At 42.4% G+C, this 15,132-nt stretch overlaps 1 protein-coding gene and 1 long non-coding RNA gene across 2 annotated transcripts in view; one reads left to right on the forward strand and one right to left on the reverse strand.

Moving 5' to 3' along the window:
* Positions 1-218: 218 nt before the first annotated feature.
* LOC123728949 (uncharacterized) lies at positions 219-1,489 on the reverse strand. The gene is made up of 3 exons (XR_006760634.1): positions 810-1,489; positions 533-609; positions 219-375 (listed from the first exon to the last, which is right to left on the reverse strand). It is a non-coding gene; the product is annotated as an uncharacterized lncRNA (long non-coding RNA).
* Positions 1,490-4,222: 2,733 nt separating this feature from the next.
* LOC106578800 (calpain-2 catalytic subunit) overlaps positions 4,223-15,132 on the forward strand; it is a 34,712-nt gene continuing 23,802 nt past the window's right edge. The window contains exons 1-3 of the mRNA XM_045702300.1: positions 4,223-4,518; positions 5,691-5,760; positions 9,121-9,242. Of these exons, the coding sequence (XP_045558256.1) occupies positions 4,282-4,518; positions 5,691-5,760; positions 9,121-9,242 (429 nt within the window). The 5' untranslated portion in view covers positions 4,223-4,281. The remainder of the gene's footprint in view (positions 4,519-5,690; positions 5,761-9,120; positions 9,243-15,132) is intronic.

Genomic DNA, 15,132 nt, shown 5'->3' on the forward strand with positions numbered 1-15,132 from the left:
GTGTATGTAAACTTCTGACCCACTGGATTTGTGATACAGTGAATTATACGTGAAATAATCTGTCTGTAAACAATTGTTGGAAAGATGACTTGTGTCATGCACAAAGTAGATGTCCTAACTGACTTGACAAAACTATAGTTTGTTAACAAGAAATTTGTGGTTGAACAACTAGTTTTAATGACTCCAACCTAAGTTTATGTAAACTTCTGACTTGAACTATAAATAGTAAAGTACAGATACTCCAAAAAACGACTTAAGTAGTACTTTAAAGTATTTTTACACCACTGCATGTCCAGTCATACTCGGGGTCTCAGCGTGTGTCTCTCGACGTTGTTCCGTCTCGGTTGCAGCATTCAAACCGTGGTCATGGTGTGTCTGTGCATCACAACATTAAAGACGATGAGTGATCACAGCATTTCCACAGATTGAGCCATACACACAATACAAGTTAAGCAATGAGGACAGCATTTTGTTGGCAACATGGTGGTTTACACTATGTCTACTGTGTGTGAGAATGATGGAAGAATCTTACCCCACTGCTGTTGGTCCATTTGAGTCTTGGGATGCTTGCTCTCAAAGTGCTGCTTGAATGTCTTTGGGTCTGCATCTCTAAAAGGTAAAGGACAACATGGAGGAAGTAACCAATCTATGGCTTAGACTGAATTCAGAGTTAACACAAATTATAAACTAAGCAATACGATGCAACAAACTACTGCACATATGAAAGACTGTACCACACAGGCCAGTCCAATAGTGTACACATGGAATGGAACCTAAAGGTACATACAGTACCAAACAATACTACTCACCTGACAGTCTTCTGGTCCGCTGATGTTCCCTTCTTAGCAGCCGCTGACTTGGCATCTGTCTAGAAGTTCAAGTTCAACTTGAGCGTTATATATCAATACCATCAAAATGAATCCCTCCCCAACTGTACCCATAGTACAGAATAAAGATTTATAAAGGGTGGACATCTCTAGGTCTGAATGGCAGGAGTGTGTATAAGCTTTTGTTCCAGCCCATACCTGATTACAAATCATAGCCTATCGCCGTGATTCGTTATGTTGATGATTTAAATCAGGTGTTAGAGCAGGGCTGGGACAAAACCCTTCACACACTCCTGCAATGACTAAACCAGACCAAAGCAGGAGAATCGTGTACCAGGTTGAAACAACTAGTTGAGAGGTGATAAGACTCAGGCACACCCATTGGATCTGGAATAGACAAGATGCAAATCACAGGAGGCTGGTGAGGGGAGGACGGCTCATAATAATGTCTGGAATGGAGTGGCATCAAATACATGGTAAATAAGTTTGTGATGTGTTTGGTGCCATTCCATTCACTCTGTTCCAGCCATTATTATGAGTCGTCCTCCCCAATTAAGGTGCTGCAAGTAAGGTTCGCAATTTGACGTCAATAAGGTGACAGTAATTCTACCTCAAAAACAAACGTTTGAATACCAACTAATTTAAAACTCACCACAGCAGGTAGGACTAAATATGGTTACATTACCTTGCCTAGTAGCTAGCTATACTAATGATCTGCTGTCTAAAGGGTAACAGCAAACAGACCAACGTCTTCCTGCAGTAAAGTAAGCACACTCTTGACTCAAGAGATGCTAATCAGTCCATCTATGAATTTCTCATGCATTTAAATGGAAAGACAAATAGACGGCTCATCTAGCCAGCCTACTAAACTAACTAAACTCAGCAACAACAACAAAACGTCCTCTCACTGTGAACTGCGTTTATTTTCAGCAAACATAACATGTGTAAATATTTGTATGAACATAAGATTCAACAACTGAGACATAAACTGAACAAGATCCACAGACATGTGACTAACAGAAATTGAATAATGTGTCCCTGAACAGGGGGGGGGGGGTCAAAATCAAAAGTAACAGTCAGTATCTGATGTGGCCACCAGCTGCATTAAGTACTGCAGTGCATCTCCTCCTCATGGACTGCACCAGATTTGCCAGTTCTTGCTGTGAGATGTTACCTCACTCTTCCACCAAGGCACTTGCAAGTTTCCGGACATATCTGGGGGGAATGGCCTTAGCCCTCACCCTCTAATCCAACAGGTCCCAGACGTGCTCAATGGGATTGAGATCCGGGCTCTTTGCTGGCCATGGCAGAACACTGACATTCCTGTCTTGCAGGAAATCAAGCACAGAACGAGCAGTATGGCTGGTGGCATTGTCATGCTGGGGGGTCATGTCAGGATGAGCCTGCAGGAAGGGTACCACATGAGGGAGGAGGATGTCTTCCCTTTAACGCAGAGCGTTGAGATTGCCTGCAATGACAACAAGCTCAGTCCGATGGTGCTGTGACACACCGCCCCAGACCATGACGGACCCTCCACCTCCAAATCGATCCCGCTCCAGAGTACAGGACTCGGTGTATCGCTCATTCCTTCGACGATAAACGCGAATCCGACCATGAACCTTGGTGAGACAAAACTGCGACTCGTCAGTGAAGAGCACTTTTTGCCAGTCCTGTCTGGTCCAGCGACGGTGGGTTTGTGCCCATAGGCGACGCTGTTGCCGGTGATGTCTGGTGAGGACCTGCCTTACAACAGGCCTACAAGCCCTCAGTCCAGCCTCTCTCAGCCTATTGCAGACAGTCTGAGCACTGATGGAGGGATTGTGCGTTCCTGGTGTACCTAGGGCAGTTGTTGTTGCCATCCTGTACCTGTCCCGCAGGTGTGATGTTCGGATGTACCGATCCTGTGCAGGTGTTGTTACACGTGGTCTGCCACTGCGAGGACAAACAGCTGTCCGTCCTGTCTCCCTGTAGTGCTGTCTTAGGCGTCTCACAGTACGGACATTGCAATTTATTGCCCTGGCCACATCTGCAGTCCTCATGCCTCCTTGCAGCATGCCTAAAGCATGTTCACGCAGATGAGCAGGGACCCTGGGCATCTTTCTTTTGGTGTTTTTCAGAGTCAGTAGAAAGGTCTCTTTAGTGTCCTAAGTTTTCATAACTGTGACCTTAATTGCCTACCGTCTGTAAGCTGTTAGTGTCTTAACGACCGTTCCACAGGTGCATGTTCATTAATTGTTTATGGTTCATTGAACAAGCATGGAAAACAGTGTTCAAACCCTTTACAATGAAGATATGTGAAGTTCTTTGAAAGACATGGTCCTGAAAAAGGGACATTTATTTTTTTGCTGAGTTTAGCTAGCTAACCATGAGCTAGCTAGCTAGATAACAGTTATTCTGTAAATGAAAAACTTTCCCAAGACAGTTCACAGATGTCCATTTAAACAAATTATGCCAATTTATTCTTTACTAAATTTAGCTAACAGATGTTTAATCCAGAGATTCTTAACTTTGTCCTTCGATTCAGCAGTCTCATCCAAATCATCATGGCCCATTAGCAGCTAATTAACATAGCATTTTTGAAACGCTAATATTGATAAAAGTCACCTTGTCTGAGAAAGATTTACATGGTTATCAAAACGTCACACCTGGGTAAGCCTACGTGAAACACAGCCCTTATTTGAAGTGTTTCTTAAATCCCCTATAGGAAAAAGTAATGCTGGAAAAACGATTGGAACTATTTCTGTGTTTGACCGCTAGGTTTTATGGGTATTATGACTCATACTGTGGTACTCTATAAGGGCAGCATAACTTTTCATTTATGGAAGTTGTTCCTTTCTTTATCAGGCAGGTCATGTGGTTCTATTTGTCGAGTTAGCTATTGTGACAATATTTTACTGTTCGGAAGTGCAAGTCACTTGGTGGTGGTCACTACTGTAACGCCTGGCTGTCATTGAGGCCTAGTAACGGCTGATGGCTAATGCCCCCTGCTGGTAGACATTATTACTGCAACAGGTTGGCCAGATGTGGCATGAACGTCCACAAGTCGTAGGGTAGAGCGACATCTTTCGGCCATCAACCGCACACCTGTGGCTGTCTACCTGTATGTTCATAGCATGGAATAAATTAGAGAATTGACTCAGTCTTTATATTAATCCACCCATATGATGTTCAAAAAGATTATTTCAATTCCAGATGAGTGTACATCCGGAGTGGTTGATCTTCAGTGTTTATTTTCACAATAAATACTTTTGAACTGGTAAACGTTGACGAAATGAACAGTTCCTGATTAGTTCCGGTCATAGAAATCTATGTAAACATTGTAAAAAATAATAATAATAACTTGCACGGACTTGCAGACCACGCCTGAAACTCTAGGGGCGGAGGAGAAGATTTTTTTTACTATTCCACCAGCCCAACTATTTTCCTCTTCACTGTGTCAACGCAGACTTCCACAATGGCTGGGGTGGCATCTACGTTGGCCAAGAAGAGGGCATTGGCCGCTGGGTTTGGCACTAATGCCAACGCGTCAAAGTACCTAAACCAAGACTTCCAATCTCTAAGGAGCGAGTGTCTGAGAAAAGGTTCAATATTTACGGATTGCACTTTTCCAGCTGCACCAGAGTCGCTCGGTTTCAAAGAGCTTGGCCCGAATACTTCCAAAACCAGAGGTGTGCAATGGAAGCGACCTGGGGTAAGTTACTGCGCCTCTTATACTCTCTGCATTTACGCATGATTGAAGTGTCTGCTCTATGACTAGAAGTTCACTGCACTTAAAAAAAAATATATATATATATATATACAAATAGACCAAAGTGTTATTAAAAAGTTTTTCCTATCACTGGAAAAACAATCGCTGTAGCAAGTGTTAGTCGTTTTTAGATGGGCGAGTCCGGATGCGTGTCCTTTTTGATACCCTATGGCTAATCGGTGTAAATCCGTTCACATTGCAATATTATTTTCTACCTAAAGCAACTCATATCTTGGGTTAAATCAATGACCGGCCAGAATGACTCATCCAGCTATTTGTATGAATCTTTAGAGTTACACATCTGATCTGATCCTACAGGTTTTGGCTGCGGTAGATCTGATCTGATCCTACAGGTTTTGGCTGTGGTAGATCTGATCTGATCCTACAGGTTTTGGCTGTGGTAGATCTGATCCTACAGGTTTTGGCTGTTGTAGATCTGATCTGATCCTACAGGTTTTGGCTGCGGTAGATCTGATCTGATCCTACAGGTTTTGGCTGCAGTAGATCTGATCTGATCCTACAGGTTTTGGCTGCGGTAGATCTGATCTGATCCTACAGGTTTTGTCTGCGGTAGATTTGATCTGATCCTACAGGTTTTGGCTGCGGTAGATCTGATCTGATCGATCCTACAGGTTTTGACTGCGGTAGATCTGATCCTACAGGTTTTGGCTGCGGTAGATCTGATCTGATCCTACAGGTTTTGGCTGCGGTAGACCTGATCTGATCCTACAGGTTTTGGCTGCGGTAGACCTGATCTGATCCTACAGGTTTTGGCTGCGGTAGATCTGATCTGATCCTACAGGTTTTGGCTGTGGTAGATCTGATCCTACAGGTTTTGGCTGTGGTAGATCTGATCTGATCCTACAGGTTTTGGCTGTGGTAGATCTGATCTGATCCTACAGGTTTTGGCTGTGGTAGTGTTGACAGTAGATCAACTCCATGTCTAGGCTAACTCATGTGTACATACATTATCTCCCTGAGTAAAGATAGTGTATGACTGTAAACAGGGCTGCAAAGATTGGCCTCAAATTTGTCATATTTTGTGTGTTACTTTTATTGAAGTTCTCAGTATATCTTTCACAGTCTTACTTGTGTTTTGATCCCTCCCTGAATAGGAACTGGTGTCCAACCCAGAATTCATCATTGGTGGAGCCACGAGAACCGACATCTGCCAAGGAGGTCTGGGTAAGTCTACCTTTTATAATAGGTCTGGGTAAGTCTACCTTTATAATAGGTCTGGGTAAGTCTACCTTTATAATAGGAGGTCTGGGTATATCTACCTTTATAATAGGTCTTGGTAAGTTTACCTTTATATTAGGAGGTCTAGGTAAGTCTTCCTTTTATATTAGGAGGTCTGGGTAAGGCTGCCTTTTATATTAGGAGGTCTGGGTAAGTCTGCCTTTTATATTAGGAGGTCTGGGTAAGTCTACCTTTATAATAGGAGGTCTGGGTAAGTCTACCTTTATAATAGGAGGTCTGGGTAAGTTTTCCTTTATTTCCGGAAGCAAAACAGGAACCATACCAAAACCACAGGGCCAGTTTGCAACAGTGTCCATGCTTTCATCTTTGAGGAAGAGATGGTATTGTAGTCAAAGTAAATGTGATTGATGTAATAGCACAACCAGTTGTTGCTTTAAACAGTTATTTCTTTAAGGTGATTTGTTTTCCTAGACTACCAATGAATAGCCTCCATCTCAGGTTGTATTCTCTCTCACGAGGTATAATAAGGACTCAGCGGTCTAAGGCACTGCATCTCAGTGCAAGAGGTGTCACTATAGTACCTGGTTCGAATCCAGGCTGTATCACATCCGTGATTGGGAGTCCCATAGGGCCGGCGCACAATTGTCCCAGCGTCGTCCGGGTTTGGCCGGAGTAGGCCGTCATTGTAAATAGGAATTTGTTCTTAACTGACTTGCCTAGTTTAAATAAAGGTTAAATAAAACATTTACAACAGGAATATATTTATATGGAAACCAATCCAGTAAGCATGCTGGGAGGAAGTCCGGTCACTCTTTATGTGGATAGTCTCATATAGATGATCGACAGATGGTCATACTATCAACAAACTCTCTGTTGATAACCAACTGCTTGATAAGGTTAGGGCTAAGGTTAGGGTAAGGGCTAAGGGGTTAAGTTTAGGCTTAGGATAAGGGTTAAGTTTAGAGTAAGGGCTAGCGTTAGAGTTAGTAGATACTGAAAATGTTACTGATAGTCCATCTGTAGATAGTCCATCTGTAGATAGTCCATCTGTAGATAGTCCATCTGTAGATAGTCCATCTGTAGATGCTCTAATGACTATCCAAGTAAAGGGTTACCTGAAGTCCTAATCAAACCATTTACTGGAAAGCTCATCTATTCCTTTGAAAATGTCAATTTAGTCTTCATGTTAAGTTTATTTATTTTAACCTTTTATTTAACTAGGGCAAGTCAGTTAAGAACAAATTCTTATTTTCAATGACAGCCTAGGAACAGTGGGTTAACTGCCTTGTTCAGGGGCAGTACGACAGATTTGTACCTTGTTGGCTTGAGGATTCGATCTTGCAACCTTTACGGTTACTAGTCCAACGCTCTAACCACTAGGCTACCTGCCGTCCCTACACTCTAACCACTAGGCTACCTGCCGTCCCTACACTCTAACCACTAGGCTACCTGCCGTCCCTACACTCTAACCACTAGGCTACCTGCCGCCCCTACACTCTAACCACTAGGCTACCTGCCATCCCTCCACTCTAACCACTAGGCTACCTGCCGTCCCTACACTCTAACCACTAGGCTACCTGCCGCCCCTACACTCTAACCACTAGGCTACCTGCCGGTCCCTACACTCTAACCACTAGGCTACCTGCCGTCCCTACACTCTAACCACTAGGCTACCTGCCGTCCCTACACTCTAACCACTAGGCTACCTGCCGTCCCTACACTCTAACCACTAGGCTACCTGCCGTCCCTACACTCTAACCACTAGGCTACCTGCCGTCCCTACACTCTAACCACTAGGCTACCTGCCGTCCCTACACTCTAACCACTAGGCTACCTGCCGTCCCTACACTCTAACCACTAGGCTACCTGCCGTCCCTACACTCTAACCACTAGGCTACCTGCCGTCCCTACACTCTAACCACTAGTCTACCTGCCGTCCCTACACTCTAACCACTAGGCTACCTGCCGTCCCTACACTCTAACCACTAGACTACCTGCCGCCCCTACACTCTAACCACTAGTGTAGTGAAGCCTCAACCTCAACCGTTAAATCATCTTCTTCTCTTCGGTGTGTGTGTGTGTGTGTGTGTGTGTGTGTGTGTGTGTGTGTGTGTGTGTGTGTGTGTGGTACAAGCAAACAGTTGCCTAGAGCAGGGTAAACTAGTACACTGTTCTAACCCAGAGCAGGGTAAACTAGTACACTGTTCTAACCCAGAGCAGGGTAAACTAGTACACTGTGCTCTAACCCAGAGCAGGGTAAACTAGTACACTGTGCTCTAACCCAGAGCAGGGTAAACTAGTACACTGTGCTCTAACCCAGAGCAGGGTAAACTAGTACACTGTGCTCTAACCCAGAGCAGGGTAAACTAGTACACTGTTCTAACCCAGAGCAGGGTAAACTAGTACACTGTGCTCTAACCCAGAGCAGGGTAAACTAGTACACTGTGCTCTAACCCAGAGCAGGGTAAACTAGTACACTGTGCTCTAACCCAGAGCAGGGTAAACTAGTACACTGCTCTAACCCAGAGCAGGGTAAACTAGTACACTGTTCTAACCCAGAGCAGGGTAAACTAGTACACAAGTAGTACACTGTGCTCTAACCCAGAGCAGGGTAAAGTAGTACACTGTGCTCTAACCCAGAGCAGGGTAAAGTAGTACACTGTGCTCTAACCCAGAGCAGGGTAAACTAGTACACTGTGCTCTAACCCAGAGCAGGGTAAACTAGTACACTGTTCTAACCCAGAGCAGGGTAAACTAGTACACTGTTCTAACCCAGAGCAGGGTAAACTAGTACACTGTTCTAACCCAGAGCAGGGTAAGCTAGTACACTGTTCTAACCCAGAGCAGGGTAAGCTAGTACACTGTTCTAACCTAGAGCAGGGTAAGCTAGTACACTGTTCTAACCCAGAGCAGGGTAAGCTAGTACACTGTTCTAACCCAGAGCAGGGTAAACTAGTACACTGTTCTAACCCAGAGCAGAGTAAGCTAGTACACTGTTCTAACCCAGAGCAGGGTAAGCTAGTACACTGTGCTCTAACCAGTCGTGTTAGTTGACAGTAAATAGCGGTGCTCAGGTCTGTCTCTCAGACAGCATATTCTATAGCGTGAGAGTTTGAGAGAGCAATGGCCGGAGTCGACTAAACCAGTTAAACTAGAATGAACGCCTCACTCGCTTATCGTAAACACGGTAGTTAAGCCATGTTTAGCCAGGTTAGGGACGGGGCCCGCCCAGAGGGAGATGTGTTGATCATTTGACTCATTTTGCATAACTCATCTTTAGACACACACACACACACACACACACCCACACATACCAAACATGTGTCTCCTCTCTGTTCTCTGCAGGTGACTGCTGGCTCCTGGCAGCCATTGCCTCTCTAACCCTGAATGAAGATGTGATGGCCCGGGTCGTTCCTGAAGGACAAGGCTTTGGACGTGGAGAGTACGCTGGGATCTTTCACTTCCAGGTAGAGATAAGCTCAAATTCTAGAGTTACAGGCTGGATCACAAAATGGCAACGTGTGCATTACTTTTGATTAGGCTCTCTATAAAACAGCCATATTCAAACCTTTTCAGCAGGGGGTCAAATTTCTTTCCACCAGAATTACTGTTATTTTCTCCATGACCTTCCCGCGATCCCGACCCCACCCCAAATCGAATTTACATTTACGTAATTTAGCAGACGCTCTTATCCAGAGAGATTTACATTAGTAAGTGCATACATTTTAATGACTCAACCTTATAATCCCTACATTTTTACATCAACAAATAACCTTCAATTCATTACATTTTAATCTCTTATCAATATGAAAATAAACCAATAAATGCATTTACTCAATAGTTTTATTAATTATTATTATATTTTTCAAAATTATCTTTCCCAGACAATAATTTGTACTCTGAATTTTCTGTTCCTAAAATGTTCATTTATTATTTTATTTTAAATTTTGGCAACCGAACTGCAGTTCCCCCCCGACCCCGACTTTGAATACCACTGCTATGAAAGAAACAGTGCCATTTGGTGCTATATTGTGTATACAGTATTAGAGGTCGACTGATTATGATTTTTCAACGCCGATACCGATACCGATTATTGGAGGACCAAAAAACCCGGTGCCGATTAATCGGCTGATTTTATTTATTTTTATTTATTTGTAATAATGACAATTACAACAATACTGGATGAACACTTATTTTAACTTAATATAATACATCAATAAAATCAATTTAGCCTCAAATAAATAATGAAACATGTTCAATTTGGTTTAAATAATGCAAAAACAAAGTGTTGGAGAAGAAAGTAAAAGTGCAATATGTGCCATGTGAGAAAGCTAACGTTTATGTTCCTTGCTCAGAACATGAGAACATATGAAAGCTGGTGGTTCCTTTTAACATGAGTCTTCAATATTCCCAGGTAAGAAGTTTTAGGTTGTAGTTATTATAGGAATTATAGGACTATTTCTCTCTATACAATTTGTATTTCATATACCTTTGACTATTGGATGTTCTTATAGTCACTTTAGTATTGCCAGTGTAACAATATAGCTTCCGTCCCTCTCCTCGCTCCTACCTGGGCTCGAACCAGGAACACATCGACAACAGCCACCCTCGAAGCAGCGTTACCCATGCAGAGCAAGGGGAACAACTACTCCAAGTCTCAGAGTGAGTGACGTTTGAAACGCTATTAGCGCGCACCCCGCTACCTAGCTAGCCATTTCACATCGGTTACACCAGCCTAATCTCGGGAGTTGATAGGCCAGAAGTCATAAACAGCGCAATGCTTGAAGCATTGCGAAGAGCTGCTGGCAAAACGCACGAAAGTGCTGTTTGAATGAATGCTTACGAGCCTGCTGGTGCCTACCATCGCTCAGTCAGACTGCTCTATCAAATCATAGACTTAATTATAACATAATAACACACAGAAATACGAGCCTTAGGTCATTAATATGGTCGAATCCGGAAACTATCATCTCGAAAACAAAACGTTTATTCTTTCAGTGAAATACGGAACCGTTCCGTATTTTATCTAACAGATGGCATCCATAAGTCTAAATATTCCTGTTACATTGCACAACCTTCAATGTTATGTCATAATTACGTAAAATTCTGGCAAATTAGTTCGCAACGAGCCGGGCGGCCCAAACTGTTGCATATACCCTGACTCTGCATGCAATGAACGCAAGAGAAGTGACACAATTTCACCTGGTTAATATTGCCTGCTAACCTGGATTTCCTTTAGCTAAATATGCAGGTTTGAAAATATATACTTCTGTGTATTGATTTTAAGAAAGGCATTGATGTTTATGGTTAGTTACAGTTGTGCAACGATTGTGCTTTTTTCGCAAATGCGCTTTTGTTAAATCATCCCCCGTTTGGCGAAGTCGGCTGTCTTTGTTAGGAAGAAATAGTCTTCACAGTTCGCAACGAGCCAGGCGGCCCAAACTGCTGCATATACCCTGACTCTGTTGCAAGAGAAGTGACACATTTTCCCTAGTTAAAAGAAATTCATGTTAGCAGGCAATATTAACTAAATATGCAGGTTTAAAAATATATACTTGTGTATTGATTTTAAGAAAGGCATTGATGTTTATGGTTAGGTACACGTTGGAGCAACGACAGTCCTTTTTCGCGAATGCGCACCGCATCGATTATATGCAACGCAGGACACGCTAGATAAACTAGTAATATCATCAACCATGTGTAGTTAACTAGTGATTATGATTGATTGATTGATTGTTTTTTATAAGATAAGTTTAATGCTAGCTAGCAACTTACCTTGGCTTCTTACTGCATTCGCGTAACAGGCAGGCTCCTGGTGGAGTGCAATGTAAGGCAGGTGGTTAGAGCGTTGGACTAGTTAACCGTAAAGTTGCAAGATTGAATCCCCGAGCTGACAAGGTAAAAATCTGTCGTTCTGCCCCTGAACAAGGCAGTTAACCCACCGTTCCTAGGCCATCATTGAAAATAAGAATGTGTTCTTAACTGACTTGCCTAGTTAAATAAAGGTGTTAAAAAAAAAAATCGGCCAAATCGGTGTCCAAAAATACCGATGTCCGATTGTTATGAAAACTTGAAATCAGCCCTAATTAATCGGCCATTCCGATTAATCGGTCGACCTCTATACAGTATATAATGTGACTATACAGCTTAAATTAACCCTGCCAGACATTACACCTTATTCTCATTCTGGAGAAAGCTAGAATGGCTGGGGATGAGACAACCATAATTCAAACCCTGCCTTATGTTGTCTCATATCTGTGGTATTAGATAACTATGTGACACAGTATGAACAACACCCACATGAAGAGGCCATGGTTCGCTCGCAACACAATACAGTACCTTTGTCAAAGCCACAGTTAGGTAGGGCGTATCCTCTGTCAGACGTGTAATACACCCTGGAGAAGGGACAATCAGTTAAGTCACTTTTGGATTACCCAAACTCAGTAACATGATGTGATTACTTTCAGTTACTTTTGGATTACCCTCAGTAACATGATGTGATTACTTAGTTACTTTTGGATTCCCCAAACTCAGTAATGTGATTACTTTTAGTTACTTTTGGATTCCCCAAACTCAGTAATGTGATGTGATTACTTTCAGTTACTTTCGATTAAAGTAGCTGTATTTTTGCTGGTAACGTAACTGATTAAAGTGTTTTTGTTTTTCTGTAATCATATTACATCTAACTGACTACAAGCTACGTTACCAACAACCCTGTATAAAATATGCACCGTTTTCCCCCCATCCAGATGGGTCATTGTGTTAAACTGAGACTAGGGTGTCCACCCACTCTGCCCAGAGCGGGTGAAAAGACGGGCTGCTTTGGTGATGAAATGTAACTTCCTTATGTTATAAAATACATTTTTTTACCAAGACCAATATAATTCTTAATGTTCTGAATTGTTCAGTGGCATCTTTCTCTAACATGTCATTAACATTATTTCCAAAAAAAACTAAAACCGTAGGATTTCATAACCTAAGGGACAGATTTAAATGAACTAGGGGAGAGGGGCTGGTTCAACTCAAGGTGTCATTAAAAAAATGCACCCCCCATCCCTCCCTCCCCAACATTACAAATGTTTCCACATGACCCTCCCCTTGTATTGTAAAATAAATTGACCACCCTCCCCCTCAGAATTAACTCAGAATAATGTTTACCACCAAAAATACTTGAAAATGTTTTGGAGAGCCGTACACTCTAGGAGCTCAGATGCAATAATTTAAAAACCTAATATCCAACATTTCCACCAAAAATAACAATAACTGTAGTGACTGTGTTTATAAAATGTTGATATGGACTTTGTCACTTCAGCATGCTTTTGTGGCACAGTCAATCTCATACAGGGCTACGGGCCAGAAGGTTGAGGGTTCGCCGACCACAGTCAATCTCATACAGGGCTACGGGCCAGAAGGTTGAGGGTTCGCCGACCACAGTCAATCTCATACAGGGCTACGGGCCAGAAGGTTGAGGGTTCGCCGACCACAGTCAATTTCATACAGGGCTACGGGCCAGAAGGTTGAGGGTTCGCCGACCACAGTCAATCTCATACAGGGCTACGGGCCAGAAGGTTGAGGGTTCGCCGACCACAGTCAATCTCATACAGGGCTACGGGCAGAAGGTTGAGGGTTCGCCGACCACAGACAAGCTCACTCTTCCTGCCTGTTTCATTACACTACACTATCAATGATCAGCTAGGGGGAAAATCATATTTTCTACATTTTGATACCATATTTATAATTAAATCAAATACTGTATATGTAATGGATTTTTCACCAACAGGTTTCTGTGCCAATGCACCACACAACCAATGAACAAACCATACCGACTTCGGGCACTTCAACACCACAATAATAGACTGGTATTCATCTCGACAAACAGAAAATACATCCCAGCTGGCCTTATCTTGGTCCAGTAAACAATACCCCTTTTTCCAGTTTATTTGTCATGTTCTCTGCATCCATTATGCTGCCACATCTGTTGTGGTGTTGGAGTTTGTTTTAACCAATTTATGATATGTTATAAGTCACGTGCATGCGATGCATACATGTGTTACGTAAAGAGAGCAAGGGTTAAAGGAATAGGGAATGTTTTTTCCTAAACAAATGATGTATTTCGGTAACAGAACTTTTCAAGTAAGAAACTAGAAATGTGGGTGATTATGTTGCAGCTTCAGCACCACGGACAGCGCGATAAACACTGTTTCTGTGCTTTGTATAGTCCCTTTGTCGCTGCATGACTTATGAGGATTTACAATGTTGTGGTAGCTTTCTGCAAAGTTATTTCCGCTGGTCGCAAAAAAAAAAAAAACAACAGTAACATGACATCAACTGAATTAAATGTAAAAGGCTTTGAAAATAAAAAAGCTTACGTTACGCTCAGTTGACATTTCACAGAGATACGCTTGTTTTTCTGATAAATCTTAAAACTGATTTTGCATTAATATAAAAAGCGTAAACTCAGAGCGTCTACATAAATACTACGTCATGTCTAAACATCGATATCCATCTTACCATCTTACTTCTATATTGTTTTATGTCTTCCGTATTGGAGAAGAATGATGAGTTCAACGGTGAGCCTGTCAGCCTTAATTCTCTCACAGCATCCAGACTGGCTGACACAATGCTTTTTATCCAGGTTCTTGACCACTTTCTCTGCCTTCCATTTATTTAGTCACCCTAATTCAGGTCATCCTACAAGGTAAAAACTCCAATAACCTTTTTAAACGAATTATGATAGATTCATGAGGTTTGGACCATTTTGTTTTCTAAGAGTATTATCTACACAATTAACATATTATTAGGAGAGGCTGCTGTCTGTCAACACTACCACTAGGAGAGGCTGCTGTCGGTCAACACTACCACTAGGAGAGGCTGCTGTCGGTCAACACTACCACTAGGAGAGGCTGCTGTCTGTCAACACTACCACTAGGAGAGGCTGCTGTCTGTCAACACTACCACTAGGAGAGGCTGCTGTCGGTCAACACTACCACTAGGAGAGGCTGCTGTCTGTCAACACTACCACTAGGAGAGGCTGCTGTCTGTCAACACTACCACTAGGAGAGGCTGCTGTCTGTCAACACTACCATTGGGCAGTGGTGGAAAAAGTACTACATTTTCATTCTTTTGTAAAAGTAAAGATGCCTTAATAGAAAATGACTCAAGTAAAAGTGAGTCACCCAGTAAAATACTACTTAAGTAAAAGTCAAAGTATTTGGTTTTAAATATAATATATGCTAAAATTTACTTAAGTATCAAAAGTAAAAGTATAAATAATTTAGAATTCCTTATATTAAACAAACCAGACGGCACCAAGTAAAGTTCAGATACCCCAAAAAACGACTTTAAAGTACTTTACAC

Source organism: Salmo salar, chromosome ssa19 (genome assembly GCF_905237065.1).
Source record: "Salmo salar chromosome ssa19, Ssal_v3.1, whole genome shotgun sequence".
Taxonomy (NCBI): domain Eukaryota; kingdom Metazoa; phylum Chordata; class Actinopteri; order Salmoniformes; family Salmonidae; genus Salmo; species Salmo salar.